The 19,978-nt window shown below is 39.3% G+C and overlaps 2 protein-coding genes across 2 annotated transcripts; one reads left to right on the top strand and one right to left on the bottom strand.

The window, feature by feature from the left end:
- Positions 1-1,816: 1,816 nt before the first annotated feature.
- Positions 1,817-5,211, top strand: LOC110682633. The gene is made up of 4 exons (XM_021858968.1): positions 1,817-3,589; positions 3,693-3,836; positions 3,952-4,827; positions 4,917-5,211. Exons 1-4 carry the CDS (start codon positions 1,817-1,819, stop codon positions 5,199-5,201), a joined length of 3,078 nt encoding a protein of 1,025 aa, XP_021714660.1. The 3' UTR covers positions 5,202-5,211.
- A 20-nt stretch (positions 5,212-5,231) lies between these two features.
- On the bottom strand, positions 5,232-6,673 carry LOC110682656. Its single transcript, XM_021858990.1, has 2 exons — positions 6,333-6,673; positions 5,232-6,069 (listed from the first exon to the last, which is right to left on the bottom strand). Exon 2 carries the CDS (start codon positions 6,064-6,066, stop codon positions 5,587-5,589), a length of 480 nt encoding a protein of 159 aa, XP_021714682.1. The 5' UTR covers positions 6,067-6,069; positions 6,333-6,673; the 3' UTR covers positions 5,232-5,586.
- Positions 6,674-19,978: the final 13,305 nt, after the last annotated feature.

The raw sequence follows: 19,978 nt of genomic DNA on the forward strand, positions 1-19,978 counted from the left end.
CGTGTGTGTGCGAGTACTGGTGCGCTTGGTGCAGCATTGGTGCGATACGTGGGCTACGGTGTGCGAGCTTTGGTGCTGCGAAGGGCCCTTGCATGGGCTGTGGCTTGCGGCTGTTAGGCAGCGTGCGCCTCGCTCAAGAGCAGGCCTTTGAGGCCCTCACATGTTGCACGCAAGCATGCTAGTATGGCCAGCATTTGTGCAATGCTGTCAGACACATGCACATGCTTGGCGTAGCAAGTGGATGTGCGAGGGGAATCAGCAACTCAAGGGAGTCGAGCCTCGGGCCTAGCAAACCAAGCCTGGTTGCTTGGTGCTAGGCACTCGAGCATCGTAGGGCGATGTAATTTTTGCGATTTTTTCCGTTTTAATTATTTTATTTAATTATTAAAACGAGGCTAGGCCTCGATTTTTCCCGGCACTTGCAAAATAATTTTGGCAAACTTTAGGTTAACCGGTTTAATTAAATTAATTGGATTAATTTTAATTAAGTTGGATGCGAAATTTAGTGGGAGCTTCATTAATTATTTGAGCTAATTTTATTGCATTTAATCACATAATCGGTTAACAACCTTGACTAGTTTTAATTAGGCGCGTTAATTGGATGAACCACCTAAGTTAGTTACTAGTTTGCGCGTGTTTTGCATTATTGCTTGAATTATTTGTAAAATGCATGGGCCATTCACGTTGGTGAATGGATGAATGGAATAGATATTTTAATGTAGGTATTACAAAATAGCAACTAGTGGGGCCCGACTAGGATAGTAAATACGGACTGCGCTTCGTTTTGTATTTTTGTAAATCACAATACGGTCTGCATACTGTTGCGTATTTTTGTACCTTAATATTTATATTAGTCCTAGTCTTAATAGTAGTTGCATATTTGGTGGTGATGTCTCGAAGACGGCGTTTCTAAAAAGACGAGCCAAGAGGATGCAATGAAGGCCCTTGAAGATTTGAAGACTCAAGTTCAAGGGGTCATGCTAGTTGTCAAATGCATCTTTATTATGCTTTTTATTGGATATTTTGGATTTTAACACCTTACAAAAGGCTGAAAATGTTTTTTAACACCCCCCAAAAAAAAACTTTTATTTTAACACCTCCCAAAAATATAAAAGTTGGAAGTTAACACCAGTTAACGATTTCCGTCACGGAAATTTAACGTGGGTCCCACAAATTGGCTTGAACTTCAATTTTCACCCAGCAAAACACGAAACTTCTTTCTTCATTGAATTCGCAGCAACCTTCTGCATTGAATTCTTTCTGAACCTTCATTGATTTCGCTTTTGAACCAAAGGAGATCTTGGCTGAGAAGTGGAGTGTAGGGTGGTGTCAACGTTGGAGAAGATAAGCTCAGGAGGGTTTCTTCATCATCTTCTTCAACTACAAAAGTGCGAAAGCCGCTTGAAATTCACAGAAAATAAGGTAAAATTGCTCTCCTTTGATAGCAATTTCGTCAATTACTGGTGCTTCATTGCTGTAAACCTTGCAATAATTGGGTAATTAGGGTAAATTTTGGGACCACAGTAGGAAAGCCTTGATAAATCAATTTCTGTAACTGACTATGCGACTTAGGTTAATTGGATTTCGTAATTGAAAGTAGAGATTAATTAAGGTGGTTTATTGTTAATTAAACTAGCAAGTGTGGTTTGTTGATTAATTTATGTTACTGAGCACCTACATTGGCTTGTATATGTTTATTTTCAATTTTTTTATGTGTTTGTTTGTGTGGCTGTGATGGATTTGTTTATTCGTATTGTGCATGTATAGTTACATGGCTTTTAATATGTTTTATATGTTTTTCACTGGTGGGTAGATAATGGGTGACAAGGATAGTTTGGTTGACATCTGCCTTAGAGTGGGAGGTGCTTTTGTCCCTAAAAGAGTAACCAAAAACAGGCAGCTGCTGTGTTGGTGTGGTGGTTGGTGTTACTGGAAGAGGAAGGTTCAAGTATCTAAGTTGGATGTGCATTTGATTAGAACAGCTGCAATTCATGGTTTTGTTAATGGTGATATGGATGTGCCTATGCATTACAGCTGTTGGTATAGGCAGAAGGGGAAAACCTTTAACACTGGGAAAAGGGAACTAGTTAACAGTGAAGAGGTTAAGGGCCTTTTGGAGACAGTAAATGAAGAGGGGTATGTTGAGGTTTTTGTAACAACAGAAGCTCCTAGTCAGCCCATACAAGAGGCCCAACCCAATCCTGCAAAGACAAAAAAAAAGGATAAGAAGGTAGAAAGTTCAAATACATCGACTATTAGGAGGAGCCCTAGGTTTAAGAAGACAGAAACTGAACAAAGGGAGGAGAGTCCACCTAGGAAAGCCTCAGCTAATGCTAAAGTGTTGAGGTTTGATGAAGAAAAGGATGATGGATGTGAAGGATCTGGTTATTCAAGTTCAGATTTGAGTGATGAGGGACAAGATTGGGAACCTGGTGAAGAAGAATTTGATGAAGGGGATGAGGAATGGTATATTGAAGGGTCAAAGGAGATCTTGGCCAAAGTGAACAAGAGCCTTAGGAAAGGTTTGGAGAGTGCAGTAGATGACAGGGTTGGCAAAGATAAGAGAGTAGAGTTGAGAAATGATTTGGATGTTGGAAAACCGAAGGTGAATCCAGAAAGTGATGCTGATTCAGATGATTCAAGGAGTTTGTGTGGATCTGATGAGGAACAGGACTATGCTCCTTGGTTTAATGCTGATGTGGACTTTGACAACCCAATCAAGTTGAAGTTAAATCAGAAATTCAGTAATGCTTCAGTCTTGAGGAGGGCCTTAAGACTTCATGCCATTCAAAACAGGTATGAGTTCTACTACTTGCATAATGACAGTAAAAGGATTACAGTTCAGTGTAGATATAGATGTGGCTGTGAGTTCAATAGCTACACTTGTAGAATGCCTGCTTGTACATGTGTGGGGGGGGTAAAGTGTCAGTTCAAGGTGTTTGCATCAAAACTTGTTAAGCAGCAAACTTGGCAAATCAAAACCTTGAATTTAGACCATTCCTGCTTCAGAGTAAAGAAGAACAAGATGCTTACTGCTGAATACATAGCAGAGAGGTATTTAGAAGAGTTTAGGAGTAACCCTGGTTGGAGAATTAAGGAGATTAGGGCTAGGATTTTGAATGATTTAGGAGTTGATGTGAGTTACTATAAGGCATGGCTAGCTAGGTGTAGGGCAAAACTACTGATATTTGGTTCAGCTAGGGAGCAGTATGCTAGGGTGTGGGATTATGGGAAAGCTGTGATGAAGTACAACCCTGGTTCAGGGTGCAATGTTGTTGTTGATGGTATTGACAGGCCAGAGCCACCATTGTTCATGAGGATGTTCATCTGTTTAAGGCCATTGAGAGATGGATTTGCAAAGGGTTGTAGGCCTTTAATAGGGTTGGATGGTTGTCACCTCAAGGGTGCCTTTCCTGGGCAAATTCTGGTGGCAGTTGCTAAGGATGGGAATAACAACTTGTTTCCTCTAGCTTGGGCCACAGTGGAGATTGAAAACCAGGAAACTTGGGGTTGGTTCTTGGAATCCCTTATGTCAATGTTCACACATGATCAAGGAGCTGGGCTGACCATCATGTCTGACAGGCAAAAGGTAATGCTTCTGTTTCCCTCTTAACTATTTAGGTTCAATTTCTAAGTTTTCATGTGTATGTATGTGATTGACTGATGATTATACTTTTGTCTGCATTTGGTAGGGTTTGATTAAAGCAATGGCTGATGTTATTCCCAAAGCTGAGCAAAGGTTTTGTGTGAGGCATATTTGGGCTAACTTCAAGCTCAACTTCACTGGATCAACCTTTAAGGAGCTGTTTTGGAGAGCAGCTAGGGCCACCACCATTGTAAGTTTATTGATTGTTGAAGCTAGCCTATGCTTTTATATGACTGTTGGTGTGTTTTTATATTGGTTAGCTTGTATATGCTTGGTGTGATTTCTGGTATGCTTTTATATGTCAGTTTGAGCATGAAATTGCCATGGAGTCTATCAAATTCCTCGATGAAGAGGCATATGAGTATTTAATCAACATTCCTCCCCACCATTGGTCTAGACATGCATTCACACCAAACTGCAAGTCCAACATGTTGTTGAACAACATGTGTGAGACTTTCAATGCAGTCATTAGGCCTGCCAGAGATAAACCTATCCTCACCCAAATGGAATGGATGAGGAGGTATATTATGAACAGGAATAATGAAAAGTGGGAGGATTCAAAAACAATTACACACAACTTAGTGCCATATGTGAGGCATGTTCTGGGGAGGATAGACTTTGTGGCTAGGTCCTGTGTGGTGCAGCCATCCAGAGGGAATACATTTGAGGTGCAGCTGAAGGATGACCAGGTGTTGGTTGATTTGGACAAGGAGACCTGCACATGTTACCATTGGGAACTCACTGGCATTCCATGTGTTCATGCTTATGCCTGCATATTGGATATGAGGGGTGACATAGAGGCTGTTGTTGACCCATACTATACCATGGACACATACAGGTCTGCTTATGAACCAGCTGTCCAACCAATGCCTGGCCCAAAGCACTGGGAGAGAGTCAGAATGAGGGAACCACTACCCCCTTCTGTTAAGGTGCAACCTGGGAGACCAAAGAGCAAAAAAAGGAAGCTTGAGCCAGGAGAATGTTCTTCTTCAGGTGGTCAGGCAAGTACCAAGAGGAAGAAGCAATGCAGCAACTGTGGGGGATATAGGCATTATGCCAAGACTTGCAAAGTACCTGCTGCACCAGCTACAGAGCTGATAAAGTCAGCAGGCAGACCCCCACTGAACACTCCTTGGATGGTGGAGGAGAGGAAGAAGAAAGAGATTAGGGCTGCTAAAAAGGTAACACAAGCATTACACCAACTCCCCCTTTGTTTTATATATGTATGTGTCTTTTCCATTGACTTTTTATTTTTATATGCATGTCATAGAGTGCAATTGGGGCTGGACCAAACAGCATAGGAAACAAAAAGTTTCCTCAAGAGCAAGAAGGTTGTCTGCCATTCAGCAAGCGCCCACAGCCACAGTCTTCCTCAGCTAAGCATTCCTCAGCTCAGCCATCCTCTAGTCAGCCATCCTCAGCTCAGCCTTCCTCAAGTCAGCCTGCCTCAAGCCAACCAAAAAGAAAGACAAGGTCTTCCTCAAGTCAGCCTACAACAGCCACAGGTGTTGTAACAAGGGCCAGGCTGCAATCCCTCAACAACCTTACTCAGTGATGTACTCATGCTGGATATCAAACATTATGTCTGTTGAACAATTTCAAACTTTTATTATGTACTCATGACTGGTTATGTAACTTGCTAGTTTTTTAGTGGCTTCCCTTAACAAATTTGAACAATTAGATATTGAATTGTAATGGTTGCATGGCTTTGATTGCCATTGAAACATGTTGAAGTAAGGTTCTTTTGTCAACCTGTACTTGAACTATCTTAGTGTTTCACATATTTCCCATGTTTTAATGTTTCACATGTTTAAATAGGTTGATTAAAAGACAAGGCATAAATAGGAACTTAGACAAGGCATAAATAGGTTGATTAAAAGACATATTTATAACACTTCAAGTCATTACAAGAAATTATAACTACTTAATACAGCTTACTATTACACACCTCTAGCCATTAGGAAAATTACACCCATTGACAAACCTATACAAATGGCCATGCCCACCCAACCAAAACAGCTGATTGAAGACACCTTCCCTTCATTGCACTCCCTGTTCATTCTCTTCCTGTCAGCGTTCAAGGCCTTGCATCTCATCTTCAAATTATCAACTTCATTAAGTAGGCACCTCCTTTGGCCACTGATTTCATCAACTTCCCTTTTCAATTCATTAACTTCACCCTTTAGCAGCTTCTTATCCAACAACAGGTTGTTGATAACCCCTGTTTGCCAATCTGTTCCATCAGGTTGATCAACCCATTCGAAAGCTTTGCAACCCCTTGTTTCTGTTATTGGGTCATAAAACTTACATGATATGAACTTCCTGCCTGGATTCTCCCTTGTCCAGCTAGTGAGCTTGGCCATTGGCACACCACACTTACATTTTCTGGCCTCAGGAGGGGAAGAGCTAACAAACGACATAATCTGCATCAATTTTAGATCGACAGTCACATTTACAGATTTGTACACTGACGAATTAACATTGACAGCAACAAAATTCATTTTTAATTTCATAATACGAAAAGCCCCAAATTCAATTTCTGACGAACCCTAATTTCGCAATTGGGCATTTAGATGCGTACATAACATAATCCAACCATTAATCTGAGTACGAAACAATTGCAAATAATAATTGAAGAGAATTTAAACCATAATTACCAAACAACCGAACAATTGACCGCACTCACCTGTTTCAGCAGCTTCAATCTGTTCCTCTTCTCAAAAATCGTGGAAGAATCGTGAAAGAATTGTTTCAAGTATCGTGCAACAATGCAATGCGCTGCTGCTATTCAATAAGAACAACGATTTCGTTCATTGGGGGAGAATCGTGCAAGAATGGTTCTTATATATCGTGCAAGAATCGTGGAAGAATGGTTCTTATATACAGATCTTTTAAAAATATATCCGTTGGGGTGGGCCCCACTAACAGTTCTGTTAACGGAAGATGGATTTTGGTGTTAACTTCCAACTTTTATATTTTTGGGAGGTGTTAAAATAAAAGTTTTTTTTTGGGGGGTGTTAAAAAACATTTTCAGCCTTTTGTAAGGTGTTAAAATCCAAAATATCCCTTTATATATTTTGCTTATTTAATTGCGATGTTAGATGCATGTTTAGGATTTCAAATGTTGAATGATTAGTTAAGTTCACTTAAATCAACCAACATAGAAACCATAAGTCCCAAAGAAAATTGAGTTAAATTTGCCATTCCAAAATGACACTTACGGAACTAATGAGAATAGTAATGGGTTGTGCCAAATTACGTCATTACTACTTTCCTAAGAAATTAAGGTATGTTAATGCGCTTGCCAAAGCAAGGCATCGCATACACATTAGTTTTGGTTAGACTCAACGATATCAGTAAGGAGTCCTTAGATGTCATGGCAATGGAGATAGAACGTCAAGAAAGCATTAGATGCGACGTTTTATCGAACCAAGAGTAGCTTAGAGCTATTAGCAATTGGATTGCTTACCTTAAAATATTAAGTGTTAAGACAAGCCAAAGCATGCTTAATCACTTTTTGATTTTTGAGGTCTTGGAATCGTATTATTCTCGCCTAAATGGGACAATTTTAAATGTGTGGATAAAATGCTCAATAAGATTAAAAATTTGCATGTACGCTTTAAATTTCAAACTTATTAGTTTATGAATGGTTTTTCATTGCAAATTCTTTCAATTGAAGAATCATGTCTACAACTAATACTAACAACATTCACTCCGTTCTATTCTTGATAAGGAGAAGTTGAATGGGACAAACTTCCTTGATTGGAAAAGGAACTTGCGTATAGTTCTTATGTAAGAGCAAAATGAATATGTCCTTGATGAGGAAATTCCCGACGCTCCTGATGAGGAGGTCACTCAAGCTGCCCGAAACCGATGGCACGCTGCCAATCAGGATGTCAAATGCATCATGTTGGCCACAATGTCTCCGGATCCCAAAAGACCTTCTTTGGAAAGGAGACGGCTTTTGAGATCATTTCTGAACTTCAAAATATGTTCCAAGAGCAGGCCTGAACTGAGCGGTTTGAGACCCATAGGCAGATCCTTGAGAGCAAGCTCAGAAAGGAGAGTCGGTCAGCCCACATGTACTTAAAATGATTAGATTATTCTCCACTCGCTGCATAAAGGTTATGATCAGTTCAAGATGAACTATAATATGCACAGCATGGAGAAAACCCTCACCGAGTTTCATGGAATGTTGGAGCAAGCTGAGCAAACGCTCTAGGATGAGGGGAAGCATGATATGCTAATGGTCAAGAAGGGCAAGCCGTTCAAGCGCTCGGGCAAGAAGAAAGGCTATAAGGGGAAGGGTAAGAAGACCTTTCCGCCTAAGTCAAGAGCTACCAAGGGCAACAAGGATAAGAAGGTAGCCTCTTCTCAATCCAATTCCGAATGTTTCTACTGTAAGAAGAAGGGACATTGCAAACGGGATTGCCCTCAAATTCAAGAAGGATAAGAAGAACGACACCGTTGCTTTTGGATCATGTATATATGTTATAGACCTTAACTTTACTAGCAAAGCTTCATGGGTATTAGATACCGGATGTGGCTCACACCTTTGTTCCAACGCTCAGGGACTAAGGAAAAGTAAAAGGTTAGTGAAGGGAGAAGTGGAACTCCGGGTCGACAATGCAGCAAGGATCGCGGCCGTATCCGTTAGGACACTTAGTTTCTCTTTGTCCTCTGGGCTTGTTTTAGAACTTGAACATTGCTATCATGTTCCAATCCTAACCAAAAACATTATTTCAATTTCGGCATTGGACGCCAAGGGATTTGAATTTTGGATAAAAGACAATAGTTGTTCATTTTATCTTGATAATGTTTTATATGGTATGGCACATTCAAAAAATGGTCTTTATGTGATTTTTCTAGACAAACAGGTTTTAAATGTTAATGATACCACCAGAAGAGCTAAGACCATTGAGTTGAATCAAACCTACTTGTGGCATTGTCAACTTGGCCACATTAACATCAAACGCATCAAGAAACTTCTTCATGAAGGGATTCTTGATTCATTCGACTTAGAGTTGTTTGAAAATTGCAAAGGATGCTTACTAGGCAAGATGATAAAGCAACCATTTTCCGAGTTGGGAGAAAGGGCTAGTGACTGATTGGATCTTATACACACGGATGTATATGGACCAATGAGCACAACCGCAAGAAATGGTTATCGCTATTTTATCACTTTCACGGACGACTTTAGTAGATATGCCTATGTCTACCTTATGTCGCACAAATCTGAATCTTTTGAGAAATTCAAAGAATTTCAGAGTGAAGTGAAAAATCAGCTTGGCAAGAAAATCAAAGCACTTCGATCGGATCGAGGTGGCAAGTATTTAAGCTACGAATTCGACGATCACTTGAAAGAACATGGTATTCTCTCAGAATTGACACCTCCTTGAACTCCACAATGGAATGAAGTGTCCGAAAGGAGAAATCGAATTCTGTTAGACATGGTTCGATCAATGATGGGTCTCAACAATCTTCCTATCTCTTTCTGGGGACACGCACTTTTAACCGCGGAACTCACTCTGAACCGCACTCCGTCAAATGTTGTCGAAAAGACTCCATATAAATTATGGATGAAAAAACCTCCACGGTTGTCTTTTCTTAAGATTTGGGGTTGCGAAGCATATGTCAAAAGACTCATATCTAACAAGCTTGCACCAAAATCTGATAAGTGTTTCTTTGTGGGCTATCCAAAAGAAACCAAGGGGTATTACTTTTACAACCAGTCTGAGAACAAAATATTTGTAGCTCGAGACGGTGTCTTTTTGGAAACGGAGTATCTTTCCAAAATGACAAGTGGGAGGAAAATCGAACTTGATGAAATTCGAGAGGATGAGCAACAAAGACAACCTGACAAAACTCACAATCAACGTGCTTTAGAAGCAACTGTTGACATTGGTCAAAGTCAACCCGACAATGTGCAAAGTCAAAATGACAATGCAAATGCTCAACCTATTACCCTGCGTAGGTCGCAAAGGCCAAGATCTCAACCAGACAAATAACTCGGTGTTGTACGTCTTAACCGAAGATCAAGACATCCTAGTTGTGGATTGAGATGAGCCAGCGACATACAAACAAGCTATGAGGAGCCCCGACTCTGCAAAATGGCAAGAAGCCATGAAATCCGAGATGGACTCCATGTTTGAAAATCAAGTCTAGGACTTGGTTGATTTGCCCGAAGGTTACACACCTATCGGTTGCAAATGGATTTTTAAGTTGAAAACTGATAAAGATGGAAATGTATATGTATACAAAGCTAGATTGGTGGCAAAAGGTTATAGGAAAATTCACAGCATTGATTATGATGAAACCTTTTCGCCAGTCGCAATGCTTAAGTCCGTCTGGATTATCCTAGTAATTGCCGCATATTATGATTATGAGATATGGCAAATGGATGTCAAAACCGCCTTCCTTAATGGGATTTTCGAAGAAACTGTGTACATTACAGAGCCGGAAGGTTATGCTGATCCAAATAACGCTGGGAAGGTATGCAAGCTTCAGAAATCCATTTATGGATTAAAGAATTGGAATCTGCGGTTTAATGAAGCCATTAGTGAGTTTGGTTTTATCAAGAATCCAGATGAGTCTTGTGTTTACAAGAAGGTCAGTGGGAGTGACATCGCATTCCTCGTCTTATATGTCGATGACATATTGCTCATTAGAAACAGAATTCCAATGTTAGAGTCTGTAAAGGCTTGGCTTGGAAAGTGTTTTTCAATGAAGGACTTGGGAGAGGCATAGTACATATTGGGCATCAAGATCTATCGGGATAAATCTAAAAGGATGATTGGATTGAGCCAAAGTACTTATATTTATAAGGTACAAGCACGATTCAACATGGAGGAAGTCAAGAGAGGCCACCTACCCATGTCACATGGCATAACTCTCAGCAAGAAATAGTGTCCGAAGATACCTGATGAGCGAGAGAGGATGAGTCTGATTCCATATGCTTCGCTTATTGGATCGATCATGTATGCTATGATATGTACTAGGACGGATGTATCGTATGCCTTAAGTGCTACGAGCCGATACCAATCAGTCCTAGGAGAGGCGCATTGGACTGCGTCCAAAAATATCCTAAAGTACCTAAAAAGGAACAAGGATAAATTTCTGGTCTATGGTGGGAGTAAGGATTTGGTTGTTGAAGGTTATACCGACGCAAGCTTCCAGACTGACAAAGATGATTTCAAGTCACAATCAAGATACGTAGTCTGTCTTAATGGAGGAGCGTTTCGTTGGAAGAGTGCTAAGCAAAGCACGACTATAGACTTTACAACTGAAGTCAAATACTTGGCAGCTTCGGAAGCAGCTAAGGAGGCAGTTTGGATTCGTAAGTTTGTTAGTGAACTTGGTGTTGTCCCCTCAATAAAGGGACCAATAGACCTCTACGGTGATAACAGTGGGGCTATTGCTCAGGCCAGGGAGCCAAGGGAGCATCAGAAAGTCAAACATGTCATGAGGCGATTTCACATGATAAGGGAATGGAAGTCCAAGGGTGAAATCAGAATTTGCAAGATTGGAACGGACGACAATGTAGCCGATCCACTCACTAAACCTTTGCCTCAACTGAAACACAACAAGCACGTTGAGGCAATGGGAATCAGGCACATTGGAGATTGGATTTGATTTCCCTGTTTGTGTGTTTTAATTAAGTTGTGGAGATCTTAATGTAAAACACCATGTTAAAACCATTCATTTATGGAGTAATTTAATTTTTCTGTAAATTATTATTCTATTTCTATTTAATTGTGGTTTAGAATTAAATAATGAGTCCATTCGATTTGAACATTCAAAATAGGGTATCAAGACCATGTCTTGGATAAAGAAACACCTATTAAGTGAACGTTGAATATCATATCGAAATTATCTCTGATCGAGGTCATTTGAAAGTTGAACGACTAATGACCGCATGAGATTAGTGTGTAGTATGATTTATAGCACTGTTTCTAGTGCTACAAGGACATGATTGTAATAAATCATTTGCACAGGTATTAGTTTGGATTTATACCAGATCGACCTATGAGAATATTTTAAGAGATTTGAAAATTGTCATAAGTATATCGCTCATTATAGTTATCGGAACCTCTTTCCTCGACCATGAGTGTTGTTAGTTCTCTTGTTTGAGTACTAGTCTGCTTTGCTGTTGTCAAACGTCTGCCGTAAAAGGGGATTATAAAGGCAACAGTTGGGCGGCTAGGTCCTCTTAGTAAGGGAAGCTAACAATGCAAGACTGGGAATGTCCCCCTATTAACTGTAGGGAATGTCTTTGTTGTTTACAGGGCCTCTCGAAGAGTGAGACTGTGAAAATGCATGGCTGAGCTTAGATGGATTTTAGAAATCATCTGCTCAATGACAATCGAACTCGGAAATCGAGAAACACTTTGGAATATAATAAAGATGACGAAGAATCTTACCTTATAGTTCATGAAGAGACATTAAGTGACATAGAAAATAGGCTATACACAATTTGCACACTTGTCCCAAAGGACAAGTGGGAGTGGGAGATTGAAAGGAATGGTGTCCTTCGAACAAGTGTATTATTCCGATAGAGGGTTCGAGATTAATTAGAAAGCTAAATTTTCAATGAGGTCAAGTGATCGGAATGCCTAACTAGAAGCCGCTTCCGATTAGTAATATTAATGAATATTAATATTACAGCTTAATCTTGACTGAACCCTTCGGATCACACCCAATCGTGTAACCGAACCGAAACGACGAATTTATCCGAAGGATTAAATGATTCAATAGAGTATTTACGAACAAAGACGTCGGATTACGAGCTTAGAGCGTCGAAACTGAGCGTCGTAAGTAGAGTCGAATTTAGAAATCGACGAGACAAAAATTGACCAAACGACAAGTCATTGCTAGAACAATATGGCTAGCAAGGCTGCGGAATGCCGAGCTAGCTAGCATGCTAGCATCGCTTGCTAGCTGGCGCTGCATGGGTAACATTGCTGGCGCGCATGCTAGCGTGCTAGCACCAGCCGCACCATCGCTAGCAACACCAGCAGCACACAAATGCTTGTTGTGCCTTGTGAGTGATAGCAACAGCTAGCTAAGCAATGCTAGCGATAGCAGCGAGCAGTACCAGCTCTCAAGAGCTTGCTGTAGCAACACCAGCACACGCGACCAATTGGCAGACCCAGCATGGCAGCCTTGGCGCCCAAGGCAGGCCATGCCTAGCTGGTGCGCCTTGAGTGGTGCATTGTGTGTGTGAGGACCGGTTGTAAGAGTTCGCTTCGGGAGCAAGGGGAGGATGGTCCCCCCCCCCTTGTGGTCCTAACCTAAACACTTTCTCTCCCCGTGCCACTTGTCGTTTGGTGATCATTTGGATATTTAATTTAATTTAGAATTAAATTAAATTCCATTTTGCATTTTTTCCAACTCTCCCACATTGATGGGAGATGAGATTTCAAGGGCTCGTTTCCCTATAAATACCAATCATTTGGCATTGGGAAGGAACACTTGAGTTGGGAACTTGAAGGGATCTCTAAGAAGAGAAAACCTTCGTTCTAATACTCTAAGTTATTTTTTGCCTAGCCTCGACTAAGCTTCCGGGTAAGGGCCGGGTCAGTTCGGGGAGCGAGGGTGTTAGCCATCGGAGGTTCGCGCATTTGCAGGACTCTATGCTTTCAAGTCCTAGCTCTAAGTCAGAGCGAAGCACGCATAAAGGGTAATGATTCTTTCTCTCTCCTCTTGTTAATTATGTGATTATGGTTTTACTACATGCTTAGTTATTTTAAATTGTGTGCGGATTTTGGGCGGGTTTCGTTCCGCGTTATGTTGGACATCATGAAACCCAACAGACATGTAATTAGTCAACCACCTCCTCCTCCACCAACCCAAGGCCGTAGCCAACCCAGGGAAACTAGGGCACTTGCTAGGGCCCACGAATGGAGAGGGTCCAATTTCTCTTAGCTTTTTAGTCTATAGAATAAGGTTATATATTTTTTGCGTGCAATATATTTTATATTTTCTCCTGTGGCTTGGTGGTTGAGTAACCTACAATCACTTTGGCAAGTCATGGGTTCGAGACTCATAAGCTTCACTCTTTTTTTTTTGTTTTTTGGTTTAATTAATTAACCTTTTTCCTTATTAACTACGCTAGTTAATTTTTTTTATTTCAAGGAACCTACAACAGTTACCTCTTATCATTATAATAAACAATTAAAATATATATATACTTGAGCTTTTCTTTTATTTATTCTTCATTTTCTTTTTGAAGAACAAAATTTTTCCTTTTTGTCTTATAGAAAAATAAAAAACAAACTTACTTATACTACCAAAAGACCCACTGAAATTGGAAATATTACTTATATTGTTTAAACATTTGAATTTTTATCCAATTTGAAAGATACCTTAATTCATATTTCAATACTATTTCTATTCATATATTTTCATTTAATAATTCATCATTTAAATACTGGAGAGCAATATAATTATTATTTTTTCTCTATTATTTAAAATATGTTTGCACCACAATTATGTGTTATAATAGTAAAATTGCTAAGGTATTGGATCATGAAAATATTAGCGATGAATTTCATTTACTGGAGAGGGTCAATCTTAATGTTATTTTAATTTTGGTAGATGAGACATTTGTATTTACATAAAGTTGTCAGAGATAATAGATAGTATGTATTTTACAACACCTAAATGTTTTTATAAAAAAAATTAATAATATAATGTACCTTTTAGTAATACAACATGCATGTAAAATTAGATAATTTGTTCAAATTAAAAGCAATAAAAATAAATTTATCTCCTACAATTATGTTAATATATAGGGCCCCAATATATTTTTTCGCCCTAGGCCTCTGAAATCTCAGAAATAGCCCTACACCAACCAAACCACCCTCTTCGCCCAGCCATCTACTCCTGCCCCTCCCGCTGCACCCAGACCTCCCAACCCTTACACCGGTGTCGGCCCTCCCCCTACCCCTACGCCGCCCCCTAAACCACCATTAACCCCATCCTCCCCTGAAAAACCCCTAAAAAACTCCTCCCCAAGCGCAAAAAGCCCTCAATTGGCCCTCACCCACCTTCAAAACCCTAGCCCGATAATGACTACTGCAATTGAGAGCCTTTCTCTTCTTTGACGCGGGCGGCGCTGCTGGTGGAGAATAATCGGATGGCAGTGGAGGAATTGAGATGACGGAGATTGGGATTGGTGGGGAGTAAATGAAGTGAAAAGGGTGTAGTAGAGGCGAGAAGATCTCGGCATCTCGCATGGTTGGGTATGGTGGTTTAAGGGGCGACGCATGGGGTAGGGTGAGGGGCAGCGCCAATGCTAGGGAAGAAGGTCTAAGCGCGGCAGGGGCAAGGGCGGGTGCAAGGAGGGTGGCTGGCTGGTGGTGGGTTTTTTTTTAATTATTTTTAAATTAATTAGGTTTTTTTAAGAATTAATTATTTGGTTTTATTTAGTAAGTTAAGTGTTAATTAATAACACTGTTTTTTTCAGTATTTTTGACTAATCATGTGGTGACACGTGTAAATTAATAAAAAACAAAAAAAAACAAAAAAAACCTTACCTAATCAACCGGTTACAGGTAACTTGAACCATTAAGAGTAAATTCACATCAAAGTTCGAATTATTAAAAAATAATCGAAAGTGGGAATTATTTTAGGTGAATGAGGTAAATTTGGGATTCATTCTAGTCAATTTTTCCGAAAAATTATTGTATAATACTTCATATGATATTGGATTGGTCATTATATTAAGTTTTTATAAATTTGTATTCAGACAATTAAAGATATAATGGCCAAAACTATACATCGACTTGTCAATCAAACTTTTACACTTATATTTTAAAATGAGAAGGTATTGGGTGCGGACGTCCGCAAACAAATTTGGTGCGGGAAGCTTGGCTGATATATTTTACTTGTTGGCTGATATGTTTCATGTGTTGGCTGGTATGTTTCATTTGTTGGCTGATATAGTTTTTGTGTTGGCTAATATATTCTTTTTGTTGGCTGATATTTTTTTTTTTTTTTTGATAGGTTCCTTTTGTTGGTTAATATCAGACATCATTTGGCTTATATGTTTCTTTAGTTGGCTGATATATTTATTTTGTTGGCTGATATGTATATTTTAATTGTTGGCTTATATGTTTCATTTTGTTGGCTGATATGTTTATTTTGTTGGCTTACCTGTTGCTTTTATTTGCTGATTTCATCATTTTGTTAGCTGATATGCATTATTTATTGGCTGATATGTTCCTTCTGTTGGCTGATAAGTACCTTTTGTTAACTGATACATTCCTCTTGTTGGCTGATATGTATCTTTTGTTGGCTGATATATTCCTTTTGTTGGCTGATACGTGTTCATTAATGTCTAATATGTCCATAATGTTGACTGATATCAGACATCAATTGGCTAATATGTTCATTATAATGGCTGATATACGTCCTTCGTTGGCTAATATGATTAACAACATACCTATATACTTTCATTTCCCCTCTCTATCCTCTCTCCCCATCTTCCTCTCTTTCTTTCTCTTGTTTCAAATGAAATGAATTCATTCTCTCCTCTTTCCCCCTCTTCCTCTTCTTCTTTCTCAAATCAGCCACACCTCCCACCGCACCCACCAACCACCGAACTACTAAAACCACCCACGACCCTAACCTCACACCACCACCCAACCACCCACGACCCTAACCTCACGCCACCATCAACCATCCACCACCAACTCACGATCTCTAAACACTAGATCTGTTACGAGCTCAGCCACGCAGCCACACCTCCAAAATCGTAGCACCACCACTAGCCACCATCAACCAGCGATCCCCAACCACCGCATTGGGCTACGCCGGAGCCCAGTTCAAATTGCTCTGATTTTGCTTTGATTTTGCACCACCACGACCTTTACCTTAAGCTGACGCCGCGCCGCCATTAATACCTCCAATTGTTATTTATTTATTTTAATTTGTGATTTGTTTTTATTTTGGGGATTTTGTTTTTTCTTAGTATTATTTTGGTTTAATTAGGGATTTTGAAGGTGATGGAAGGATGGAGTAAGGGGATTTTGCATGTGGTGGAAGAATGGAGTAAGGATGTTGTTGCCGCTAGTCTGCTATCGCTGCTACTACCGCTTGTGTTTTAAAATTAGAAGAGTATCCGTTATACAAAATCTTAAATAGACCTAGTTCACATTAATTTATTGTGGAACTTATTAGGGGACACTTGTTTAAATGTTGCTATTTAAATATAAGAGTCGCTATGTTAAAATAAAGATTATTATCTTACAATAAAAGTCATTGGGTTATAACAAAGGTCATTATATATTTATATTAACATTAAAATCACTATGTTCAATATAATGCTGGTGGACACATTACTATACAATTTATTATAAAGGTCACTATATTAAAAAATTTAAAATTAGGGTCCTTTGTACAACATAATGTCGATTGGCGACTATGGACCTCAGGTCCACAATAACATTATTATAATATAGATCAACACAAGTTTTTTTCCACTAATTATAATTTTTTCTTAAAAGTAAGAAAAGTAAAACATTTAAAAAAAATTAAAAAAAAAAAGAAGAGCAAACATTAATCATAATTGGATTATAGTGACAGAATAACAACCATACTTGCAGCGCGTAATATGGGTTTTAATTTTATACTACCTCCGTTAACAGTTATTTGCAACATATACTAAAAATGGGTGCTAACTATTATTTGCAACAAAGTCTTTTCTTTCCTTTTTTAGTAACTTTTTTGGTGACAAAATTACCTTGCTGCCCTTATTAAAAACTGATTATATTCTAACTTACTTTGTTATTCTAATTAAATATCCCTCTTATCCACAAATCTAATCTAATGATTCCCACCAAAAATAAAGATCTATATCCCCTTTTTCTTCAATTCATCAGATCCACATTCATCTTCTCACCAACCCTCTTTAATGCACCCTTCAATTACTTCCATTAATGAGGCTGTTGAAGCCTTTAGCTCTGGAGATCGTTCCAGATTTCAACACCCTCTCTCTTCTCCTCTTTCGATCTGGTTGACCTCACTCTCTCTCCTCCTTGTTGAAACCCTAATTTCTCTAGATCTTACACCTTCTCTATCTGCGGATCTACTTTCTTCTTTGGAAAAACCACAAAAATGAGTTCCCTAAACGAGAAGAAACCAGATCTGGACGTTGTTGCGACCTACAAATGTCAGCGTCGTACTGGGAAAATGAGGTTGATCAATACTCGTAGGGCAACATACCTGGATATCCGCCGTATGTATGGTGTGGGTGCGAACCTTGCTCCTTACGACTCTGATGAAGAAGGTGAGGGGTTTAAGGTGGCAGATCTGGCAACAACGGTGAGGGTTCGAAGAAAAAGGGTCCTATTGTTGATGTTGTGAAGAGCGAGGATGCTGAACCCCATTTTGCAGCTCCTAAGCCGGAAAAGACTGTAGAGGAGGCGGTTGAAATAAACCCAAAGGTTGAGAAATCCAACGGTGTTGTTTCCAGCAAGAAAAGGGGTAGATCTGGGTCTCCTGTCGACGAGGCTGTTGATGTTGGTGGGGATTACAACCCTTCCAACTGTGGCTCTAACTAATTTCGCAGCGTAACTCTTTTCTTACCATTAATTATTTGGATTAATTGCGTTCAATTACTCAGAGTCCCTGACTTGTTTGCTGGTTGTGATAATTAGCCTCTAGTTGCTATGATCTGCCTTATTGGTAGTAATTGTTGCTTGTTGTTGGTAATTTGTGGCTTATGATTACTAAATTGTGGGTTGTTGATAAATTTGTTGACTGTTGGTGATAATTTCTGCCAATATATGAAAAAATGTGGGCATTATTGTTCAATTCTGGCGATTTTTGATAATTTATTGGCTACTGTTGGGAATTTGTTAGCTATTTGTGATAATTTCTGTCAAATATTGATAAATTCTGAGTATTGGGCATTTGTTGGCTTGTGTTTGGGAATTTGGTTTGTATATTTGTTGGCTACTATTGGGAATTTTTTGGCTATTTCTGGTTTGTGATATTTATGGCTTGAGGTTGTTCATATTTGGGTTTCTAGTTGTTCATATGTGGGTTCTAATTCTTTTGTGGGTTGTGCTTGTTCCTTTGCAGCTTGAGGTTGTTCATTATTGGCATAGAATGACTTTGGGATTGTGATATGATGATGAACTTGTAGCCTATTGTGAATGGTATTAGATGTTTTCAATGAAATCTAATTAAGAGAACATATGTGCCTGCAGTTCAGTCCCTTGTTGTTGGAGTCCCTTTTGCTTTGTTCTCAATGTCTATGCTAACAGAGAACAACATTGTTGCCTAGATGTGTGTCCCTTCATGAGTCCCTTATTGTTCCCTAGATGTGTGTCCTTTATTGTGTGTTCCTACCTGATCTAGGAGTCCCTTAATGTAGCGTCTGTGTGTGTGAAAAATCCAAAAGATGAAGGGACTCATTTGACACAAAAAATTGATAAGTTGGAATTGCTCCAACAACTTCAACTATAAGTTGTTGTTGAGGGAACCACTTATGCAATTTATTAGATAAAGCAACACCCTCTGATGGATTTAAACATGTGTGTGTCTGTGTATCACAATGGCAAACATAATGTAATCACTTCTTGTACATAAAGCAACCACAATTGATATCATTAAGTTGTTCAAAAGGTTTTGCATGTTCAAAAGAAGCTAGTTAAAACTGCCTTACAATATATGGCCTGAATTTTAACAAAATACACATAACCAATTAATTTCAAACAATGGTAAAACTAAAAACACAAAAGACTACCTCCTATTTTACCATTTTCTTCCATGCTCTTCTTTGGTTATGTGTGGCACTCTCACTGTCACCTTCCTTATGTGTCTGAGATGTGTTCAATCTACATCAACTTGCATGCCTTCATCCTCTTCATTGCCTTCACCTGTCGATATGAATAAAGTGTTAAGATAATCAACAGCTTGTTGAACCAAATTCCTCTCCACCTCTAGTTGTTATGGCAGCAAGCCAAGTCTTTCCAACCTTTTCTTCCCTTTGTGTGGTGGGGTAAAATTATTCCCCCCTAGATGCTTAAGTATTTCTTCCATGCAACATTGTAGTGTTATCCAACAGTACTTGTTTAATACTGGATTAAACAAGTCATAAGCCTCTTTGACCCTGTCTATGAGTTCCCCTAAGTTCTTAGGGAATGACTGGTACTGTATGGACTGTATGACATTGAACAAGCCAAGATCTAGCACATTCAAGTCAGGTGACTGTGCTGGCTGGTAAATGAACTGAATGTTAAACCCATCTGACTGACATGAAGCAATGAATTCCTCATCCTTAGGAATTTGATGAGGTCTAGCATTATCCCACTAAATCCATAT

The sequence above is a fragment of the Chenopodium quinoa genome, unplaced genomic scaffold, assembly GCF_001683475.1.
Source record: "Chenopodium quinoa cultivar QQ74 unplaced genomic scaffold, ASM168347v1, whole genome shotgun sequence".
NCBI classification, from domain to species: Eukaryota; Viridiplantae; Streptophyta; class Magnoliopsida; order Caryophyllales; family Amaranthaceae; genus Chenopodium; species Chenopodium quinoa.

Bases quoted from the DNA above. Each gene is read 5' to 3' on its own strand.
- LOC110682633 (XM_021858968.1), top strand. From the start codon at position 1,817: ATGGGTGACAAGGATAGTTTGGTTGACATCTGCCTTAGAGTGGGAGGT. The intron at 3,590-3,692 runs GTAATGCTTCTG...TGCATTTGGTAG, and splicing joins TCATGTCTGACAGGCAAAAG to GGTTTGATTAAAGCAATGGC. The intron at 3,837-3,951 runs GTAAGTTTATTG...TTTATATGTCAG, and splicing joins CAGCTAGGGCCACCACCATT to TTTGAGCATGAAATTGCCAT.
- LOC110682656 (XM_021858990.1), bottom strand. From the start codon at position 6,066: ATGTCGTTTGTTAGCTCTTCCCCTCCTGAGGCCAGAAAATGTAAGTGT.